This window comes from Paralichthys olivaceus, chromosome 16, assembly GCF_024713975.1.
Source record: "Paralichthys olivaceus isolate ysfri-2021 chromosome 16, ASM2471397v2, whole genome shotgun sequence".
NCBI lineage: Eukaryota > Metazoa > Chordata > Actinopteri > Pleuronectiformes > Paralichthyidae > Paralichthys > Paralichthys olivaceus.
The window spans coordinates 17,940,379-17,964,667 of NC_091108.1; the positions used below are offsets into that span (position 1 = coordinate 17,940,379).

Sequence of the window (24,289 nt, forward strand, 5' to 3'; positions counted from 1 at the left end):
TCTTTATTTTTCTTTGCAGCGCAGATATAAGTAATAGGAGGAGGACATGTGAGTATGTGTGTGTGTGTGCACGAGGATGTTTGAATGTGTCTTCATGAATGTGAAAGGGTGGCTGAATGTGGCATTGTGAGTCCAGGAATGTGTTTTTTTGCTTTTTCCAACTGCATGAGTAAATAAATAATAGTTTTATTCTGGAGAATGTTTTGTCAACAGGGCTTGAAGTCACACAGCATACATGTGTTTGTTCATTGCTTGCGAGGAGGGTGTGTGTGAGCGCACTGCTGCTGCTGTGGTGGCGCATTTCTCTGTGTTCGACAGGAGGGTTACTGGGAGAAAAAAGGGAAGACAGACAGCAAGCAAGGAGGTGAATCGTAATTAAAATTTTCTGTCTCGTTAAGTTGGTGACAGCTCGCAATCGATGGTGAGGATTTGCCTCCAATCCTAACGATCCAAAAGATCATTTGGGTTTTAGATGGGGTGGGACCAGTAAGGGGAAATTAATTAAGATATTTATGGCCCCAATTAATCAGTGCACAGAGAAACTTGCTGTAAGTGCACAGAACTTACAAAGAAATACAGTATAGTCGCAATTGCATGGTTTAAACTGTTTGAAAATACACCTCAACTGTACATTTCATTAAACTAATTAGGAGGCCAGGGCTTCCTGGAGTTACTGTGTGCAGCACCCTGTCGTCTTATTTACTCTACTTAAAATCGTGTAGCTGTATATAAAGGCCATGGGTAAAATCCCTGCCATGATCCGTAGCGGCTTCACATAGATGAAAACAACATTTTTGCCGTACTACATTATATAAAACTCTAATGAGGAAATATGATCTCCCTTGTGCTTCGAATTGGAGCACCCAATTATGTTCGCTTACTGCTGCACAGGCCCGTGCACCCAGGATAATGGCATTACAATCGCTCTCCACAGAGGTGCACAGCTTATGTTACAGAAATCCTTAACTCTGCACCGAGTGAAACTTTGGCCCCAGAAACGATGCAGAAGATAAAAGCATGAAGAGGGAAAAAGCGATTTTCAGTCCTGCTTTGCTGCTTTAACAAAACACCTCACACTGACAGAACCTCCCACACAAAAATGTGATAAATTTGTGCTCAGCTGGTGACAGTGCAGTGTTGATATTCTGCCCTGCATCCCTGCACCTGCCCCAGGCTTGTTAACAAGGTGCCCGTGGCAATGATTGCCTGGCCATCAAACTCCCAGCTGATAAGTTCCTGTGGGAGAGAGAGGGGGTCTGTCATTGAATTCACCCCAATCACTTCCTCATGCTGTACGTTGGAGATAAGGCACGGCCAAATCCAGCCTTACATCCTCCATAACGGCCTCTGTGGCGTTTATTTACAACTTATTCTGTAAAAAATCTGTCTGGCATTTTGCAGCTTGTCCCACGTAACCACTGGGTTTGTAGCATTTTATCATTTGATGACTAGATTTATATGCACAATTATGGTGCTGTAGCCTGTCAAGATGGTAGCCAGCAAGACACCTGTCACTTCCAATGTTGCAAGGCCGAGGATGGAGATTGGCTGATTGATTGAAGCATTCAAAGTGCACAGAGGGTGAGGGACACGGTGACAGGCCTGTGAATAACACAGATGAGAGAGAGAAAGAGGAAAAGAGGAGAAGAGTCAGCAGAGTGAGAGGACAGGATGCTAAAACAATAGCAAGTTAAAAAGAGGGGGATAGAGGGAGATTTAGGGGGATAGATAGATAGCCGAAGAAGAGACAGGTGGTGAGTGGGAGAGGTGGGAAAACAGACAAACATAATCTTTTTTTTCTCCTCCCTTTTCAGTTCATCAGGATTTGCCCAGAGAAAGTGAGGCTGTGTGAGAGAGAGAGGTTGTGAGAGAGAGGGAGTGAGAGAGAGAGACACTGAGGGAAGAAAAGGGTAAAAAAGAAAGTATTCCAGGAGGAACATCCCAAACTTCAGTCATGCCCCAGTGAGTGTGCTGACAGGGAGGGTCTGTCTGCACCACAGCGGAGCAAGTGTCACACACTCACACAGACCACACCGCACTGCACAGGACACGATGGAACTGCCACTGCTTAACCCATAACAAATATGAAAAATATTAAATAGATAGTTTTGTTCATAGGAAAATGTAACTTGAATATAATGTATCTGTAAAAATATCACAGAGTTTCCTCTCTCCACTGATGCAAAGTACTCGCTTGTTGTGGAAACTGTCGGGTGTATTAGTTTTCATAATCATTTATTGTAAGGTCTCGAAATTACAATGTAAAGTGTCTTCAGATAGTGTATGTTGGGATTTGTTGCCATAAAATGAATACTGAATTGAACTGAAATAACTTAATTCCACTCTGCCTGTAGGAACATTCGTACAATGTCTTCTGTATCTACTTAGCTCGATAAAATAAAATAAGTGGTTATGATGTCATCACTATGCTAAATGCTTCAGTTTTATACCAAAAAGCTTATTTTACAGACTTGAAATGTGGAGTTTTAATGATGTGGGAATTAAGCAGCCAGAGGGGGTGTGTAACGAAAAAACTCTTCTACGTCATTGTTTCTGGAGCTAAAAGTCACAACACATAGTCTTTGCTGCTTCTGTTTTGGCTCCAGTCCTCCAGTGTCTGGATTTTTTCCGATCAAACCCAGAGTTTAATAGTTCTGTTTACAGGAATAACAGGTACTCCACCTATTGTACTCATAAAAAATACTATAATACTATACTATACTATAATAATAATATAAAAATACTATTCTACTTTACACAGTTGTACAATGTCCTCTGTGTCTTTTTAGGGAGCTCTACAAAATAAAACAAGTACTGGGCTTAAAGCATTAGATTTATACCAGCAAGCCTTGTACAGACATGGAACATGGAGTTTTAAAGAACCAGCTAGAAGGGGATGTCTAACAAAAAACAAAGCTGCATTGTGGTAAATGTTGGCTCCACTGTTTCTAGAGCTTGAGCCATGCCAGGGACTAAAAGTAACAAAACATTAATCTCTGCTGCTTCTGTCTTGTCTCCAGTCCTCCAGTGTTTAGAAAATGGAGCTTTCAGAATTAAACACATGCAGAGTTTGATCTTTTTGTTCACAGGAAAATGGAATTTTAGAGGGTACTCCACCAATTATACTCATAAAGTTCAGCTTACCTAGAATAATGACTTCAGATCTATACTAGCAAGCTTATTTTACTTGCAACACATAGTTTTAAATATGTGGGAATTCACCTGCCAGAGGGGGATTTCTAATAAAAAAGTGCGTCAGTTGCATTGTGGTAAATGTAGGAATAATTGTTTGCAGAGCTTCAGCCATGCTCGGGACGAAAAGCTTATTCTTTTTGGCTCCAGTCCTCCAGTGTTGTAGAAAGAAGAGTTTTCTGAATCAAACACAGACATTTACAAAAGGTTTTTACATATGCAATCTGGCAAATAGTCAATTCATCAGTCAGTCCGACAAGGGTGAGCAAAAACTCAGGTATAGTAGTATATGTGGCCAGGCACATTGTATATCTAAACAATCAATTTTTAATCCTAAAACACTATCAGCTGCCACCATAGCAGCTGCAGTCGAGTAAGTCAGTAATGTGTTTATGAGACATTAATGTGATGAAGAGGGAGAGGAGGATAGAGAAGCTCTATTTGTCACATGTCCCAACAAAAAGGAAAGTCTTAAGCCTACTCTTGAACAATGAGCATGAGCTGATGTTACCACTTAAAGGGTAGTTCACAGAAAAATGACAACTGTTTACCCCTGAGACTCCAAAAGTGTTTTGTGGACTCAAACACTTCCCCCACCCCTCCATCGGCATAGTGGTAAGTAGATAATGAGTGAATTTTCATTTTTCTGTGAACTATCTTGCTTTCATCTCAAAACAATTGCAGTGATTGATAACTGACATTTTGATTTGTAGGATTTCCATTTGAGGCTTCAGTGAATGAAAGTGTGGAAATCAGACGTGTGCGAGGGGAAGATCCTCTTAGAAAGCTCAAGGTGTTGTGTACAACAAAGTGCATCTGCATCTGTCTTGATGATCAAAGAATAATATGATGAATCCAGCTAATTAATCACACATCAAAGTGATATGAAGCTGGTTTCACATTGTAGCTGGGGTTTTTTCCCACTGCAGTCAGAAATCCTTGACAGTCGTTCTCGCTAATAAAGGCTCAGAGCGAGTTCTAATATTGTCATCCTATCTTTTTCCATGTAGAATAGTACGATGATAACTTTGTCCCCATCTATCTAATAGATGTAAGAGAAAGCACTTGGGTCATTATGAAGGTGTCAATGGATGTGTGTTCTGGGCCTAAAAAGCCCTCTGTGCTTGTGAAAATGTGATTGCCGCTCTGTTAAAAGGTCTGTCCTGCCTGCTTGTCGGAGAGTTCTCCTACCTGTCTACGCTGCTCCACTTTTAATTAACGCAGTGCAATGATTAAAGTTTTAACTTAATTATCTTTATCTTTTCTCTCAGGGTGTTTAACCCTCTGTGGGGAACTAAATGAGACGCTTCGCAAGAGGAGTGGAGAAAAAAACGGCAGACAGAGGCTCAGCGAGATAGAGGAAGATATCAGGCTGCGTGGAAAAAAAACGGAAGGAGTGACTGACACCTGCCCTCCAGCTCTGTGTGAAGGGCACGGTATGGGCCAGTGAGAGGAGGTGCATGAGACGAGGGAGAAAACAAGGGAGAGAATGAAGATACCTGGAAAACAAGGCCTGCCTCACAGCAAACCTCGCTTAAATTAGGACATCTCGCCACGAGACAAGATGATTACAAGAAATCTGCTCCTGTTGGTTTCCCTGTGCCTGTGGGAGGTGCTTGCTGGGGGTTCCTCTACCAGTAAGATTGTACGGAGGAGAGGAGTTGGTGGATCGCACTTGGTGAAGGTGGGGGAGAGCAGAGCTGATGACCAACGGGATGCAAGCGTGGATGCAAATGCGATGCCTGTGGTGACTCTTAGAAACCTGATCAATCAAGAGCAGGCGGGTGACGCTGGATCTTTTTCTTATTCCAAAATGTTGCAGAATCACGGTGCTCCATCTGTTGCTAACAAGGAGAAGCAGGCCCTCAAGCCCAAGCGTGAGGTTGACTCTGTCTATAAAAAAGAAGTGACTCCGCACACATTAGCAAATGACAAAGAATTAGACCAGGATGTGAAGAAAGTGAAGAATAACACCAAGAACGCTGAGAAAACAGGGAGATCAGAGAAAGCATTCACAGTCCACCACAAACCAGATCTACACTCCAATAAAACCAGGTTTAAATCAGGCTTGAGATCCAGGGTCAGGCCTGATTTGAGTGTCTATACCACAGGTGTTCCAGGAAAAGGATTCAGCATAGATTCAAATCGAAAGCTGAACCTTACTGGTAGTTATGGTGTTCTGAAGCTGTTGTCTAAAGAAAACCTAGTCAGGATCGTCAATTCCCAAATGCAGAGTGTTCCAAGCCTAAGCTTTCCGAGCAAGGGCAGCCGGAGCAGGAAGAGAGATTTGATTGACGTTAATCACAGACAGTTAGAGGCTCAGAGAGTGGCAAGACAAGATATGGTTGTCACTCAGTCTCACACTGGATTTGATAATCAAACTGCATTTCCATATGTAAGCCCAGTCACCACTCCAGATCTTAATCGAGACCTGGGTGCTGACATTCGTATTAATCCGATAAGTGAAGTCAAGCCAGCTTTTAGTAAAGAGCAGGACAATTTGGGAATTCAGGATTCAGATAATGGCGATAGCAAGAGCAAACACCTTGTGCGTATGCTGTCAACACCTCGCAGCGAGGTCAGTCTTAGCCCCGAGAAAGAACTAATGATCAGCCAAACGGAACCACCGTTCACATCGACAAAATATCACCCCCAGTACTCTCCCTCTGAAACAAATGATTCCCCTTCTTCTGTGCTGACAATGCAGCACCCTGGATTAAGGCTGGGGAACAGAGCGGCAGATTCCCATAGAGACCCATTAACAGAGTCTGCTCACTCTGCTCAAACAGAACTCAGCACAGCTCAGTACCCAGCAGATGAAGACAACACACTTGTCAACAGCAGTCATGTCCTAAGGCTCCACCCAGCTCCCGAATGGAGCTACGAGGCAAAAAACGTCAAGACACAAGCTGTCGATCCAAAAAATGGCCAAGGCCTTGTGTTTGAAGAAGCAGAGTCTGAGGTGAAAGAGGAGGTGCGTGAGCGTATAGAGGGGAAGGGGTCTCGCTCTCGCAGCAGGAGGAGCTGGATCTGGAACCAGTTCTTTGTGATTGAAGAATACGCCGGGCCTGAACCTGTGCTCATCGGACGGGTAAGGAAAAAGAAACTTTATTCATCATTTACAAGGTCTCTGAACTATTTTATGAATATTTAAGTCACTGTTACAAGTCTTGTACATGGATTATTTAACCTCAGGTCCCACTCAGGTCTACGAGATGTGGTTCGCATTATTTAACCCCACATTCATGCTCTGAGTTTTCTTTTGTGCACTGTTATAAATGCGCAATTGGAATTGATTTACATCTCTCCAGTATGATGTGATGGTTTGCAGTTAGCCGTAAAAACTTCAATGAATCAATGGTGTACTGAGGCGCAAAAAGAGCCCAAGCTCCCCTCTGCCCAAGGGGCTAGTCCTGATCACTACCAATCTGGCCTTACCAATGGGAATTGACATATCCAGGAGAATTAATAGCTTTCCTTTTTTCCTCCTCCCATTGATCCTCCCCCAAGGCAGAAAGCAAAAGCAGTCCGCGTGTTCCCTCATTTCACTGTAGGTCAGACCTGTCAGCTCTCTTCCCTCATGGTCAGAGGTCCCACTAATGCTGTTTCATTTGGACTGATTTACACTTGGTTTGACAGGATTTATCACTGCATTCTCCCCCAGCACAACGCGCTGGGTTGTAGTCCTATTGCTCTGCTATGTAATTTATTAGAATCATTGACTCACGTCTAGCCCCCTTTGCCCAGCGCACAACTCCTCCCTCCTTCGAAAGAGCGAGCAGCCGAGCGTGGAAGAGGTCACGTTGACTGGACAGAAGGTGTCTCTGAGCCCGGCACTGTAATGGCCGCGCTCTCAGTCTTCAGCATGCGCCAACTGTCTCAGTACCCAGCTGCGGTAGATGAGCTAATTTATAAGTCTGTGTGGCCAGTTTGCTGAGCAAATGAATAGTAATGATCCCTGTGTGACTGCTGCAGGCTGTTGGAAGCCACAGAGTAGGAAGTTAGTGTGTGTGAGTGCTCAAAGTTGGATTGGTGATTATAGCTTCAGCTCAGTGGGAGGCGTCTCACACTAGACCGACAAAATGAGCAGAAATGCTTTGTTTTTTTAAATTTTAATATCCAGGTGCAGACAGATGGGCCGAGCACTGTCGCCTTCACGTACATCCTCCTGGAGAGTGTGGATGATTAGGCAATTTTCAATTTGGATGTTTTTTTGCCCCTGCACTATAACCGATGATGATCTGAGGTGAATGCTATGAAGCTCTGTTAGTGGCCATGGAGAAGATGCACGAGCTAATGGTCCAGCTTACAGATGGCACTGCGTGTAAAGCCATTAGTGCCAATCTGCTGTGTCAAGCAGGTGTTTATGCCAGCACATTGTATGGCACTCAAGGAGGGAACAATGCCAGGACACACACACATGCCCATATGATAGTGCTGACACTTGGAGTACACCCAGAAAGCTATTGTGAGTCTCTCTCTGTGTGTGTGTGTGTGTGTGTGTGTGTGTGTGTTAGCATGCTGGGCTAGAGATGCAAATGATTAGTACCCCTCTGTATTAGATGGTGACGGCACACATGAATAATGCTCTTATAGATCTAAATACGCTTATGAATTTTTAATCTCCTGCTCTGCTCCAGTGTAGGCCAGCACTATAGGTAGAGAGAGATCAATGTGGACACACTTCCCTGTTTTTTTTCCACATCAGGGGCCTGATTATGCTTTAATAAAGAGAGCTGTGATGAAGAGCATAAAGAAATTAACTATACGGGCCAGAACAGCTCCACCTGCCAGATCCAACACTGTCTCTCCTTCAGTCGATTACACCTCGTTGACGCACACATTCAGACACACAAACCACATCCATCTGAAGGTGAGATTCTGTGTTTAACTGTGGGCTCTTTAAAAATACAACCAGAACACTGATTCATGCTGTTTTTTTTTCGTGCGCTCTCGGACAGTTTGGTCTGGATAAATCTCTGCTAAAGCTGCAAACAAGAGCCAAGACTCTAATCTGTGATGTCAAAGGGAGACAAAGGCTCTGCTGCTAAACTGCTACTGAATTATGGGCCAACTTTGTGGATACAGTAGCAGCACCCAGTGTAATTTTCTAGGGATATTCAAAAATACTCGCTGTGATTTCCAACTGTTAGAGAAATTATCAAAAACAGCTAATTTCATAGGAAACTAGTGCATTTCCTGTTCTAAACCTGCTGTTTTGGAATGGACAGTTTGGCCTGTGTTGATGCTCCAGAGCCACGGCAGAATTATTTCTTGTTATTATTGAGTCCTCCTCAAACAGTTCAACAACGAACTGTCCCTTTTTATTGTTTGTGTGCTGGATGTTGTGTGCAGAGATTTTTTTTATCCAGTTTATGTTGCAAAGTGAAATTAAGAAACATTTTGTTCATCCTACCTGGTTTATGTGCAGTGACAAGTTTTTGGTCAATGTTTAACATACATGTGCTTTATTACTGCTCATGTATGTGGATTGATAATGATGATAAGTAATGACTTACTAGACTGGTGTTATTTTTTATAGCATGTCGGCTATGTCAGAGGTCTGTTAAACAATCGAGCTGCTGACAAGACACGCTGCCCCGCCCCCACTTGGCTGCTACAGAGCGTTGGTCGTTTGTATAATAAATTTGTATTGAGTGTATTAGTCCAAATGGCACCAAAATCAGCACTGCATATTCCCTGGCAATTTGCAATAGACATGGAAAGTGTGAAGTCGATGTGTTCCATGCACAGACAGACAGACAGACGCTTGTGGAATTAGTAGGTGATATAACCTCAGCATCTGCTGAGTGACCAGTTTTTCTTTTGCTATTGTTGTAGTGGTGATTGAAATGTATTTATACTGAGAAAGATTTTATTTACTATGGTATCATGTTTTTGCAGAGTTGTTCACAGTGAATTGCGGTAAAGGGCAAGAGACATTTCGAGTAGTGAAATTGTCTGACTCAGTTTTCTACTTTCGATCAACACCCTCTCTAGATCTCCCTGTTACACTCACGTACATTCACACACACGCACACACGCACACACACAAACACACACAAACACACACACACACACACACACACACACACACACACACACACACACAAACACACACACACACACACACACACACACAGACTTGCAGATGATGCTGTGTTACTATATTTTATCACGCTGGAGTGTCTCTGCCCCATGATAATTGTGAATTTAATTGATGCTGTCACATGGTCTGTAATGGGGTTTCAAGTGATTGCAGAGGCAGTGTGAAAGAAACAGATTTTTCTTGAGGAGAAAAAGCGCCTCAGCAGAGTTGGGATTAAGAAAAAAACCCCACCCCTTTCTGATTAGCTTTTCTTTCCTCCTCTCTCTTCTCTTGAAATGCAAACTCGCTGAGACCCTGTGCAGGAAGAGAATGTGACATGTATCATGTTTCTTCCTCTCTGTGAGGACATTACAGCGTCTCCGTCCTGCCCTGTGTCACCTTTTAATCAACCTACATGTGAGAGCTACCCAGCAAGTGAACGTGCATATGTTAGTCACATGCAACAGGAAATGGACTTAGGCTATCATCATCATTAGCATATAATTATCATCAGCAGAATCATACATAATTCATACAGTAAAAAATGCCTGTATTACACAATAAACATTAGTGCCTTGTTATTGCCACACACTCACACCACAGCACAATATGAATAATACAAGTCTAGATATTAATGCGAAACAGTAATTAGATACTTTCACATTAAATGCTAACCAGTTCCCAGAGTAATGTATACTTTCTCATTATGATGCATCATTCCTCAACATTCACTGCTGAAAATTGCATTGCAAAATGCTGTTAAAAGATTTCTCTGGCCTAAGGGCATCTAAAGATATATAAATAACATGGTTATTGACCGTTCTGTTATTGATAAGTCCCAGGTCTATGCGCGGTGCCTCTGGGTGCAACGTGCGTGCGCAGTTATTACGAAAGTCGGCTGTGTGATGCAAGGATGAGAGGGAGGCTGTCACAGAAAGTTAAGAGCTGGTTTTTAAGAATGTGTACGTGTGCGTCGCCAGTATGTTCTTCAAAGGCCTTTTCTCATTAGCTACAGGCCAGTGTTGGAAAGTTACAAAATGAATTTACGCAGGTCCAGTTTTTGAGGTGCTTTTACTAGTATTTCTATTTTGTGTTACTTTATACGTTTACTCCTCTGCATTTATTTCCTACATTATTCCACTAATATTTGCATTTTACATTAAAAAGCTGCTAACAATTGAAGTTTACACTAATGTTATTTATATGATAGTCTTATACTCTTAATGAGCCATTGAGAATGCTGAGTATGGTACTAATCTTTTACAGGCTACTTTACAGAGGCACTCCACATGAATTTTACATATGAAGATCAAACAGTTGTAAAAACTCCGGCTATGGAGGATAAGTCTTTCTCTAAGTCTGACAAAAATAACTCAGCTGCAGCTTGAGACCTCAAATTTTAGAACTTCATAAACCGAGTTTGTGGTTTAACCAGACTCTGGAAAGTTGCATTATGGGAAGTGAAGTATCCTGTATCCAGTGTTTTGACCTTACTAGTGTTACTGAAAGTAAGGTACTTTAATTTTCTGTTACATTGATGCTGATGAATCAAAAAATATAATGTTTTTTTAATCTTGCTGCAGGCGTCTGTTGCTCAGGAGGTAGAGCAGGCCGTCCATTAATCAGAGAGCTCTGCTGCCAGTGTGAGAGTAGTATGCATGAGTGATTGACAATATACTGTAGCTGTACGAATCTGTGTGTGGATGATGTGATCTGTAATGTAAAGCAATTTGATTGACAACAAAAGCACTATATAAATGCAGTCCACTTGCTATTAGGATAACTCTATGACTATTAATTTAAGTTATTTGATTACCCCTTTAAAGTTTTATTGTTAAAATTTCAATAATATTAAACCTAATGTTTGATGGTATTTATCGCTGACTTTAGTATTTAATCAACAACACATGATATTCATAAGAAACTTCTCATGCACATACAGCACATGACCAAATCCACACATTCCTGCAGGTGTTGGAACAGAAAACCTCAGTGTCATGAGAAGTAAGTAAAGCTGCTTGATATATTCAAATAATGAAGCCCTTCAAAATGTTTTCCTCCCCAGTGATAAATATGAAATAGTATTAATATTAAGTATGTGTATATATAATATATGGTATTAAATATAACTATCAATTAATATGTTGTCATCACAGGTCCCATCTCATAAACCAGAGCTATTATTCTACAATTGATGTACATGTTCAAATTTATAGTTTTACTAAATAAAATACTAAATACTAATACTAAATACTGAATGCAAAACTTGAACTTGCACATTTTTATTATAATTATATAATATTTAAATGAATATAACACTATTTAATAGTAGTATTGCTACTTCTACCCAGGTGTAATCATAGACAACGCTTCTCAAAGATGGTTTCTGTCATTCCAGGTAGTTCTTACCAAATTGATGTATATTCAAATGTTCATCATGTTTCTGATTAGTTTGGTTTAAATTAGTTAATTGATGCAAGAAAAATTGGGTGAAACATCATGATTGACTGCTGAGACTGACCGTCGTCACTATTGTGCCTCCAAAAATCCACCAATTCCTTCACCAGTGCAAGATAGCAGTGCCCATATCTGAGACATTTGTCTCATTTGTTGTACAGTGGGAGGAAGAGGAGATGTGTCCTCCATCTTTATATGCAGTCAGTGAGCTTAGTATTTTCCCCTGGCATGCCAGCCTCAGCCCGGGATCTAGGAAACACACAAACATGCAGATTCTAAAGACATATTTGTGTCAAAAACTGGTAAAATCCACATTATGTTTCTACACAAACACATCACAAAAGGAAAGATCTTGAAAGTCCTGCTAGCACTCAGACTGCCTTTTGTGAAACTGGGGGAAGGAGAAGGTTGAGAGGCATAGAGCACACAGATAAAAACATAAAAATAAGAAGAATGTGTGAATGTGCCAATGAGGGGGCAGCACCAACTGTAAACACACACGCCCGCACATCTCCTGAAAGGAACTCATCAATAATAATAATAAAAAAGTTTTTGTGTGCTTCCACTCACACGCACCCTGTAGGGTTGCAGCAGGGGTGAGACAGCAATTAGAGAGTGACTGCAGTGATGTAGGGAGGAAGGAGAATGGGGAGATACGACAGGGGAGAATATGCAGGACAAAGAAGGGATGATGTCAAAGAAGAAACTGGAGAGAGGTTAAAAAAGAAGGGAACGTTCAGTACAGCGCGGGCAGCATTAATGGCATGTGGATATGCAGAGTGGATGGGTAGTGAGAGTGGTTGAAAGGTTAATGGCTTACAACTGGCGCTGAGGAAGAACGTGTGAGGCAGTTAAACGCAAAAGGGACGAGGAGAAGGAGTGAGAGATCACACACATTTCTAATGCTGACCTCACAGCCCGTAAAGGCCTGGAGCCAAGACGAAGACGGACCGGAGAGAGGATGAGATGGTTATGAAAAGAGGCAGCAGGGAATCCAGAGCATCAGCGCAGGGACGAGCTGGGTTTACATGGAGGGAAATACAACAGAGAAGGGGATAGAGAGAATGGAGAGAAGCATTAAATACCACATTACTGCAAGCCCCGGTGGAGGCCAGATTCAGATGTGTGTCTGTGCTGAGTGGATGCAGGATCACATAGAGCAAATAATAGACAGGATGACTGAGGGAACAAGGCTGGAGGGGGAAAAGACGAGCATGACAAGAGGAGAATCTGTGGAGTCTATAGAATTCAAAGGAAATGCAGGCATCCAGTCTCTCCTTTACTTCCAATCTTACTGCTCTCTTTATACCCCACGTTTCATCCTGGGATATGTCGAACAAATCAGCAAAGTGAGCGTCTGAATTTAAAGCACTGTTCTCCAGGATGTGAGAGTGGCACTGTTTTATCTCTGAGAGTATATGAACCCGTTACAGTACATCTACACCATTTTTATCTTAATAGGAAACACATTTTGGAGATAAACCTGAAACTGTGGGTTAGTCAGTGTGCAACCTTAAAAACCTAGGGTAATGTAATAACATAAAATAATGCACAAACTGCATTTGGAGCGGGTTTAGCACTGTAGGTTAATAAGTGAGAGATACAGTGTGTTTTCAGCCAGAGAGCATTGATATGACATAAGGAATATGTGAAGTGGGCTTTGCAGGGGTTGGATTCATGATTATGCATAGCCCAGTGTGAGCTCTGTGACCGTGACCTTGAGCTAATATTTATGCGTTGGCCCGGACCATGCGCTCCACTTCTCCCTGTGGCCCTGGAGGAGCACGTGAGTCAGGGAGTGGAGGGCAGGGGCAGGAGGAGAGGGCGAAGGAGGCCAAAGAGGAGACTGAGCCACATTACAGAGAGAGGTGGAGAGACGAGGGGGGAGAAGGAAAGGAGGCAAGGGCTGTGAGGTTAACTCACCCCTGGGCAGTGAAACAGATAATGGCAGCATCTCTGTTTCTGAATATATCTGATTTTAACTTAAAGCTAGTTGTTTACAGTGGATGAGCTCTGTGCTTTGTTAATATCATGAACATGACTGTGGCTGCTGAGTTAAATGTAACAGTGAGTGCTTCATTTCACCAAAATCTCAAGAGTTAGATCCCAAGTCAAGACATGTTCAATATCAAAGTATAAAATCAAACATGTTAATATTTGCTTCAGTCAGTGTGCTGTACTCCCATGTTAACATGCATGCTGCTGGGTTGTTGGGCAAGCTTCAGAGCTGTGAGCTTTCGTTTTCTTGGACCAGATTCCAGTACTAAAGGCAGCTACGTTAGTTAACCTGAATATGGTTTCTACCTAATGAAAACATGGAGTTTCACTCAGCCACAGAACATGCCTCACAGTTCTCTACTTTGGTGACTTTTAGTGAATTCAGATAAAATGAACCTGTGTCATTGTGCCGGGGGAAAATGGACATGTCCGCCCTCTTTGGCAGAGCTCTACCTCTTGGCAAATAGTAACAATATCATAATGATAATAATATTGCAAAGTGATGCCTGTTCCCTGTGTCACGTGACAGTCCAGATTCCACATATCTGTGGGAAAAAGATCGTGGGAAAAATGAACAAATAGTGAAACCAGTGAGATTCCATGTGAATAAAACATTCCTGCTTTCAAACAATGCTCAGCATGTCATGTTTGTGTTATGTCATCACAATATTTGTTATAGGTAGCTGGCTGGCTGTATGTAAGAGTCTAAATTTAGCTTCATTCTGAAAAAGAAGCTTTCAACAGAGAGAGAAGGAGCAGAAGGGAGGCAGCTTAGTGCTGGATTCAGTCGACCAGCAGGTGAAGACCTATGATACAATTAATGTCATTTAATTGTGAGGCATTATAGCACCTGCTTTGTTCAGCATGTTTAAGCACACACATTGAGCAAAGTATGTGCTAACATTTACAAATATCCAAACCAAATATGTAAATTGTTTGCTAAAATAACATAGGCCCCGTTCAGATCTCATATTAGCATCCGTCCGGATGAGAGCTGATCACAAGTGATCAGTGCTAAGTACATCTGTTCACACCTGAATGTGTCTCCTGTGACCCTTTTCTGATCGACTCTGACTTCACCACTCTATATGCAAATAAGCACAAACATCATTTATGTTCACGAAAACCAAATGATGTGGTTTTTCCCCAGTCTGAGTATACAGATGTGTCCATTGTAAATGGGTTTGTGTGGGTGCATGTGTGTGTTTTGGCACAAGTAAAAGAGAGAGACTGGAGTTAGGAGGGGCTGAGGGAATCAATGTGTCGTTCGCAGCTCTACTATCCAAAGATATATTTTACCCATTTGAAAAAAAAAAAAAAATCTTTGTGTGGTGATATTTTGGCATGGTCCCAAACAAATCAACATATGGTCACTGAGAAGAGCAAAAATACATTTGACTAATTGTGAAACTGCCACAGGTCAGCTGAGTAGATGGTTCTTCACATGTGTTCCGGGACCACTTGGATTAACAAAGTCAAAAGAATGTGTTGTAGAGTGGTTTTCTGACCTTTGAATACATAATTTGTCTGTAGCTTCCTAAACTCTTGCAAATTGCTGTTAGAAAATGTTTTATGATGTGACAAGGCTATGATTAATGGTTAATTCGGTTAAGGCACAAAGCTTATAGGGTTGACATTTCTTTCACATGTTCACAATACAAACAAACGGTTCCTTTTTTGCACAAACCAATTATCTTGGTGCACTTTCTCAAATAACAACTGCTGTTGTTTTATTTGAAGGGCAATCTCTAGATAGCACTAAACAGCAGATATTAGCGAATGTTTGAAATTTTGAAAAGTTAGGAGTTCAACAAAGACTTTAGCACTGACCCTTTCGGGGAAAAACATGTGGCTATTGGCAGCAAAGCTCTGATAAATGTAGTGCTTGAAACTTTGATTTATGGCAAGAACTACATCAGCAACCTTTGGGTTATTTTGGCTGCTGTTGTTTACTCTAGCTTTGCAGGAAAAAAATAGATCTACTACGAACACTTGTTTGTGCACAGAAGCTGGTTTGGGTAGAAGGAGGAAGAAATGGAAAAGTCTCGGGAAAAGAGCAGCGCTTAGCGAGGGCAGGTCAGAAGAAGGGAGCAGGGTCAGGATGAGCAATAGGGCAGAGTGTGAGATATGTGTGTGTGTGTGGGGGTGGGGTGGGGTAGGAGACGAATGGGAGTGGAGGAGCAGCAGAGGAGGAAACAGAAGGGAAGGAGAGGAGGGAATCTCCTCTTAAGTTTGCTGACACAGGGAAACGCACAGGTAAATTATTTAATACAGCCTGAGATGCGTGCCAGCGCAAACAAACACATATGGTGAGATGATAGTACAGTATGTGCTCTACATCCCAGAGGTTTGTGTTACAATATACACCGCATGGTATATGTATTTTTGGTAACAGAATATAACCACTGAGTAACCATTCTATACGTTTGTGAAAATCTGCCTTTTCACAAAAACTCAACACTTTCAACAACGTTTTAAAAATGATAGGAAAGAGTGCTTGAAATTAATTTGTTATTACTGCACATACTTCTGCCTTTACACACACACGCGAATACACAGACCTTTGGTTTCCGATGGTAGCAGCCATTCCTTTTGGCAGTGGCACGCGGTGGCATATATGTGGGCGATTTGCCCTTTAAATGTACAGCAGTGAGTTAAGCCTCCTTTGGCCTTTTCCAAGCTCGTCTCCCTCGGCTAAAATATGATGTGAAGTATACACCACCGGAGTGGAGCACTGAAGTAATAAAACACAAACAATCATGCGACCAGCCATGCACGCAGGCACACGCACAAGCTCGCTCTCAAACATCAGCTGATTATGGTAATCAAAAGTGGGATTTGCATACTCTGAAGCTAAAAGCACAGTTTTGTCCTGAATAATGTATTGCGGAGGAAGGGAACAGTGGCAAGATGCACTGAACAGCTAATGGTGCTGAAGAAAAAGTCTAATAATGATGAATAATGAATGTTCTATTAGGAGTGTGTGTGTGTGTGTGATTCTGCAGTCTCTTTTCTGGTGTGTTGAAGTACAGACCACACAGCGTCCCCTCCAGAGACAGACTGAATTAGATCAAACAGGAACAGGGCAACATGTCCACACCACAACCGAATTAAAGAGGCAATCGACACTAACCAAACTCCGAATCAATGGCGGATCAATGCTAAACAATTAACCGCTGCTCCTCATGACATATTTAAACCGTGTCTGGCTGTAAGACAAACAGGCGGGAGAATGTTTTCAATACCATCTTGACATTTTACTGTGAGCGCAGAACAAAAGGGAATTTCCCTCCACCCGCTGTGAGAATGGGTTTGATTGAGAGTTCAGACAGAATTTAAAACTTGTTGCAGTACAAAGGTCTGTGTTCTGAAGTCTCAAGTGCTCCTCAGAGGCTGGCTGCTTGCTGCCTCTGCTTCTGTTCCAGAGCCTCTGCATAAATGCAAGGTGTTTTTGTCATGTGCTCCTGCGAGGAGGCCAGGCGAATGAGAAATTTGCATGCATGTGGAAGAATGTGTGTGTCACACTTGAGTGGAACACTATCTGCATATTTTTTGCAACTCTGGTTGCTTTTAGTGTGGTAGGAGGTTTTTATAATTGTTATTGGAACTGCAGTGAAAGAATCTTTAGGTTAAAGAAAATTTAGAACTTCTGGCAGAGTTGTGTTATGATTTCGGTGAAGTCATAATACCTTTATACTGACAAAAGTAGTCGCTGTAAGTCTGACAGGGCAAGAAAGAGGATTTTAGCTTAATGATCTAACATACGTTATTATGTTGTAAAAATCGTGAGTGTGTGCACCTGTAATGTTTGTAATACATTAGAAAACTGTGCACATACTATGACCACAGTCAGTTAAAGTCATCAAGTCTGTAAACTGTGAAGTTGTGAGCTGCTTTTCTCTAGCAAATACATTTCGTGTATAATTTTGGGGCTGCTGGCAATTCCCAAAAAACTACGGGACAGAGTATAAGAAAACCTGATGGAAGGCTGGGGTATTGGTCATAGAAGGACCCATTCAATTTCGGTGCGGATTAGGATTAAGGGGTGGATCCAATCAATATTTTCTTTAATTTCCAAGGGAATAATTCATGGATCCTGATGAAAACAATCATATTAAGGGAACTGATATTCATGAATTTGTAAAAATTTAGTGAAGCTATAATTTAAGGGACCTGTTCCATCCGTTAATATTTAGATTCCATTTGATTCCCCTGAGTAATAAACAATGCCTGGTTATGTGATGTAATGTATTTAACCTAGATGATGTACTGTCAAATCTCTGACCAGAGGCTGGTATAATATGACTTTATTTCAATATATGGAATTTGGTGGTTGTTACATTATGGATACATCATTTCTGAATATTTTGAGATTAGAAAAGGAAACAAGGAGTTGAATTAAACTTTCATCTAATGTTTTCATCCTTTGCTAGTGTATTTGAACATACAAGAGCTTCTGAAAAATGTTTCTCACCTATAAACATATATTAGTGTTGTGCCATATGTTTAAATCTTCTTTCCGCCCAGCCAAAGTGGATTGTCGATACATTTTCATAGGTACTTGTGCACGGCTGGCGCATGCATGCACAGGCACAGGGGCACAAACCAGTATCAACAAATGCAAATTGTACCACTGCAATTATTCCACCAGAGAATGAAAAGCCTGGCTTATCTGTGCACGTACTAGTTTGTGTTTACATGAGCGTGTGTAGGTGTGTCTCCTGAGCTCCAGATGGGGATCTATTGCTCTCCAGATGGGCGGGAGAGTGAAGACATCAGATGATGGCAGAGCTGATCACAGTCGCGCTGGAGAGTTGTTGACTTTAATTATTAGTCACTGTGTATGTTGGCCTCAGCTTTGTGCTGTGCTCTATTAAACGTCCCAAATTCCCTGGCCAGCTCTCAACTGTTTCTTCTCTCTCCAGGTCAAGCACTGCCGGCACTGAGAGTTACACACAGATACACACAGACACACACATTCTTAGTCACGCCTTGGCTCCCTACATTCTGTGCAAATGACTGTGCCAAGTGGAGGTTTAGCCAGGGCAGAAGGAGACCCAGAGTCATTACACCTCTTTTTTTAAGTTACTGCGACCAATACACACACAAACACAAACACACACACACACACACACACACACACACACACACACACACAAACACACACACACACACACACACACACAAACACACACACACACATACACACATACACACATGGAAGGACTGTTGTTACAGTAGTCATAGTGTAAGACGTACATGCACACAAACACACAGGCGCACAAGCACTCGTTCCCTCAAGCAAAATAATATCTCAGTTGTAGGTAAACTGGCCACAAGCAGTTTCATTTCTAACGTGCTCTCTGAACTCATACGGGCCCTGTCCCAAATTAATTTTTCCTCTGTTTCCCCCGACCGGCCTGTTTCTTCCGACGTCTCTCTGAGTTTGAGGGGCCTGCTCCAATCGATTGGCTGACCCTCTCTCCTCCGCCCTGCTTGACTCGAGCTTGATGCAGGCTGATATGAAAGAGCTGGCTCAGTCCCAGCCCCAGGCGATACCTCCACCCCATCTTGTTGTGGAGTTTGACCGGCCCATGGGGCTCGCTCTTCGTCTGTAGGCCTCCGGTTCTTTTGAAGCTGCCACACCGAAGATGAATAGCTGCCCCTGCTCCGGGGGCTTCCAGGGGAGATTGGGGTGGGGTATTCGCATACCTGCCCGGTGCCCTTGCAAACTTTCCTTGATATGTTTGGGGAATTGAACCTCAGTACCAGTCGCAGGGCTTGGCAGTGGCCCAAATTTCCTCTGTATGCCTTTTGGCACTTCACGTGAGCTGCCAGTCGATTTTTTTCACAGTTTGTGATTTTTCTTGCTGCGTAACTTCCCTCCCTTTCGGCCTCACACAAGCACAGAGACCACACACACATATATGAATTTGTGGGGGGAAACATCCACATTCCTTAGTCTAATGCAAAGCTGTTGGGGAAAAAAAAAACCATTTTCCTGGTGTATTTATGATTTATTGTGAGGCAGAAATATGAAATTGTGCATATGGGGTATTAGTTATTTAAGTGATTTAGAGGTTGGCTGAGAGTATTTTTCCTCCTCGCTTGATGATTTATGGTTATTGCAAAAATGTGAAATTGAGTATATGAATATAAGCATATTACCTTATGATAATATAAGTAATTGAACAGATTTAGGAGTGTGGGGAGAATGGGTGTTGCATACACAAGAAGTGCCAGGGAAAGTGGAAATGGCAGCTTATCAGGCTGAAATCATTCTCCAAGCAGAGGTGACACATCAGTAAATTTGACTGTTGTGGCCAGTGGCTTCATATTGTTTGGCTCTTGATATATTTGATAGTATATCGGGGATATGAAAAGTAGGAGTTATGAGATGTCATATTATGCCCGTTAAGCGGATGTGATATATGGCGTATAGTTGCGTTATGATATTGTTTGGATATTTTTGCACACTGACAGGTAGCAGAGAGATATTCCAAAGCTGGGCCACCACAGTAGCCATAAAATATCCATAGCTATTATATGTGGTGAAGTGCGTTTTCCTTATTATACTTTCCTATCAATCTGGGAGGGACAGATAAGGGTGAGAGGTCAGCCTTAAATGGATTTGGTTTCCTCAGGCTGGGCTCTCCTGCTCCAGAATGACTCTGAGCAGTGCTTTCAATCAGTGCTGCCACCGCTCACTGTGGTAATGATGGCCGGGGCTTCATTAAGAAGCTCGTTAAGTCCCCTCGTTAAGCTGCAGGCCCGTTAAGACTTTGATTGTTAATGGCACTTCATTAAGGAGAGCGAGGAGCCGGGCTCCCGTGGAGGTCCTGACCAGCCGTGTTTTTGGCCAATTGGCCCCGGTTGGTCTGACAGATGATGACATGAAGCCCAAACTGAGTGTAGGTCACAATGTAAACACTTTTCAGTGAACTTGCATAACCCTGACTGCAACAATACACAGTTTGTTTGAGTAAATAAAACATGGATACCAAACACAGGTGTACTGGTGAAAGCAAAGCAAATTGTTGGACCTCAGAAACAAATGAAGCCAAAATAAGTTGGCTACGAATGCTTCCATCTTGTTCATTTGTAATAGTGAATTGGGGATCAAGCCACGGTATCAAGATCCTGCCCATACATTCACTAGACCAATCTAAAGTCAAGCTGTCAATTTTGACGTTTTTTGGTCGCATCAAATACATTAAAATCAAACTAACCGGGAAAAATAAGCATTTGGACAAACATCAGAATGACTGAAACCATCTTTAGAAAAATATAAAGTATACTTTGACCTTTTAGTTTGATCCATGTCCCATCTGCTAACATCTGCAAGTAGGCGGGATCTGTGACCTACACTGCAGCCAGCAGCCAGGAAGCAATTTAGACACTTAAATTATGAGACGACATCAAGACATTCTTAAATTCCATTCAGTGTCTTAAAAAGTCTTAAATAACTTGTTAAAACTTTCAGAAATGTGGAGACTGACTGACTTTAGAGTTCCTTGTCTACTAGGCATCACAGTGGTTATTCAAAAACTATATACTGCATCATGTGTTTTGAATCTACACAGCCAGGTCTTCTTCACGGTGCCATACATAATAAGCCTTGTCAAAGTTCTGCTTGGTGTCTCGTAGGATGTCTTGGCTCAAAAGCACAAAAGCACAACAAAAGCAGGAAAGATAAAAGTGATGCATGTTTGTCATATTTCCTCAGTGTTGTAATATGGAGTCAGTCAGCATAGGCAACCGAATCCAAAAGGGAAGTGTAGAGAAGCAGACAGGTAAACTGAGACAGGAACAAAATGTCAATGTCAGAGGACAGTTGTTTGTTGGCAGATAATGTAGAAAGTTGCTGATTAAGTGGAATGAGGAGCAGGAGCACAGCTCTGGATGTTTTGACACTGTAGAGCTGTTTTTAGACACAAACTCAGGAGACTGTCCGCACAACTGGGTCATGTTCTTTCTCATATGAACAATGCAGTGGGACATTCTTTGCTCAGACACGTTCACAACAATGTAGAAATCTCCGCAGCATTCAGGTGAGGGGGTTATGCAGCAGACAGAGGCAGGATGTAACATATAAAGTCCACTGCAGAGATCATGTGTTTTGGTTTATCACCAAAAAGTATTTGTATTCTCTGTCGCTTGTTAGAAATATCATCAGCGTACCCTCTCACTTGCAGTGAATCCTCTGGAGGATCTCCTGCTATGTTCTCACATTAGCTCATTGGGATGTTCTCAAACAGAGGTTTTACTTGGGGGTTGCAGAAACTCCAGGGATACCCCCAGACATTTGTATTCTCACATACAGCCCTCAGATTATCCAGAGTTCAGTGTAGTCTGAGAGCAGTTTAGGAATATGCAAGTAATGATGGAGGAATTTGGCTGCTTCAATTTCAGGCTCTTAATATTGAGTTTGCTGGTTCACACACACTATCATGACTTACTGGGACACTTGAATAGAATGGAACTATATTCAATGTTATGTGCTCCTGTGTTTTTCCTACTACGTCAAATCAAAGTGTCTCTGTGATAAAAAGGCCTGTGCACAAAGAGCAGTGTTGGAGTATCACTATAAATGTGCTCAGGCTAGTTGTAGCACAGCTGATTAAAAGACAACAGTAAAGCCTTCAGTTGAGCAGCAGATTTGTTTTCAGTTTCCTATGTGCACCATGCTCTCACAGAACACCCTCTATGTTGGTGAGAGTGCTTTCACATTCTCCAAGTTGCATTGTCATTTAAATGAAGAAATCTTATGAAGGTGAAGTGTCTCACTTTTGACTTTGTGCCGATCTGTTCACACACTTTTAACATTTAACTTCTCTGAACTTATGATTGCTTTCTTAGCCATAAACAACCTTGTCAACAGCCACAGTTATCGTTTACCCCCTGGGAAGCTGGCGTATCCGTGCCATTTCCCGCCTTGAAAAATGGCCATCCTCAAAGTAAATGAACATTTCGATTCACAGTATCCATTCTCATTTCATTTAGCAAATGTGCTTAGCTGTTGCCACGCAACAATGCACTCCTGAGTTAAACCCCCATCCCCTCCTCAGCCGCTTCTCCGCTCTCCTCTTTCTCCATCTAAAGTCACAATGTCACACTTTCTTGCAAGTGGGGGCTAATTTAACACACTCTTATTTTTGGTCACAGTTGCTATTCGATCCACGTTCGTGTGAGAATGAATCTTGTTGTGCGCCGGGTGCATCCCGCCGCTGTGTGTGTGTCTCACTGGGGACGGAGGACAGTGTGGAGCCTTCCCTGATATTACCTCTCCCTGCATGAGAGGATGCTGGTTGCTCTGCTGCTCTGACGTCTCACCAGGCACTGATCCAATAAAGCACAACACAGGGCTGTGATCGATACGACATGTCCCACCGCCGTGCTCCCCTCCTCTCCCTCATACGCACTTATTAGTTAGGGAATAATTGATTGGCCCCCTGTTCATTATTTCTTTGATTTGGTGCTTTCATTAATAGCCAGGGCGCCGCATGTGCACAGACTAGTAAGCTCTCGCTGTCCACAGCTGCTGGGAAGTGAAAAGAGGCTTTAAGATTGAGCAGGAGAGCATGTGTTGTGGATATCACTGAGATTAAGGAGATCCTGGTTCATAACATACTCATACTCTAGGAATACAGAGGAGACATCGTACAATGGGTGTGTATGTGTGTGTGTGTGTGTGTGTGTGTGTGTGTGTGAGAGAGAGAGAGAGAGAGGTGTTTTGAATATTTCTTTTGTCTGCCTCTGTTTAAATTCATTATATCCAGGAGGCATGCAGAGGATAATCTGCTTGTTTTGTCTTCACAGAGCTTCGGAAAAGCAAACTTAATTTTTAACTGGTGTTTACTCTTGTCTTTCTCTTCCCCTCCACCCTCTCTGTTCTTCTCTGTCCTTACCTTTCAATTTCCACACCATATTTCCTCCCTGTTTGTCTCCCTTCCTCTCTTGCTTCACTCCTCCTCCCTCACCTAGCTCCACACGGATATGGACAGGAATGATGGACGCACAAAGTACGTCCTGAGAGGCGAGGGGGCGGGCTCGGTCTTTGTGATAGATGAGAAGACGGGTAACATCCACGTCACGAAGCCGTTGGACCGTGAAGAGAAGGACGAGTACCGTCTAGTTGCCACGGCCACGGACAGGCAGACTGACCGTGCCCTGGAGCCGTCGTCACAGTTTATAATCCGGGTTCAGGACATCAATGACAACCCGCCTATGTTTGATGAGGGCCCCTACAGCGCCACTGTGCCGGAGATGGCAAATATAGGTACGGGACCCTTGGTGGGCAGTGGGAGGGTGGGTTTGGATTTCATTTAGTAAGCAGCTGCAGATTATACAGCCTGAAAGTGTTATGGAATAAAGACATTTTTTTTGATTAAATATATTAATGAACCAAAACATTTTGAATAATTTCACAACTGATGACAAATTATGAATCATTAATTTAACAAAATACATTTTTAATAACTAAATGTACACATTTTTATTTCATAATATGACTTTTCATTACATTGGAGTTGCCCGCCCACTTCACCTGACAGC

General features: G+C 42.3%; 1 protein-coding gene across 3 annotated transcripts in view; it reads left to right on the forward strand.

The window, feature by feature from the left end:
- Positions 1–24,289, forward strand: part of LOC109637348 (cadherin-6) — a 187,719-nt gene that overhangs the window by 88,987 nt on the left and 74,443 nt on the right. For all 3 annotated transcript variants that reach the window (XM_069511024.1, XM_069511023.1, XM_069511025.1), the window contains 2 exons: positions 4,464–6,283; positions 23,720–24,014. In XM_069511024.1, the coding sequence (XP_069367125.1) occupies positions 4,757–6,283; positions 23,720–24,014 (1,822 nt within the window). In that variant the 5' untranslated portion in view covers positions 4,464–4,756. The remainder of the gene's footprint in view (positions 1–4,463; positions 6,284–23,719; positions 24,015–24,289) is intronic.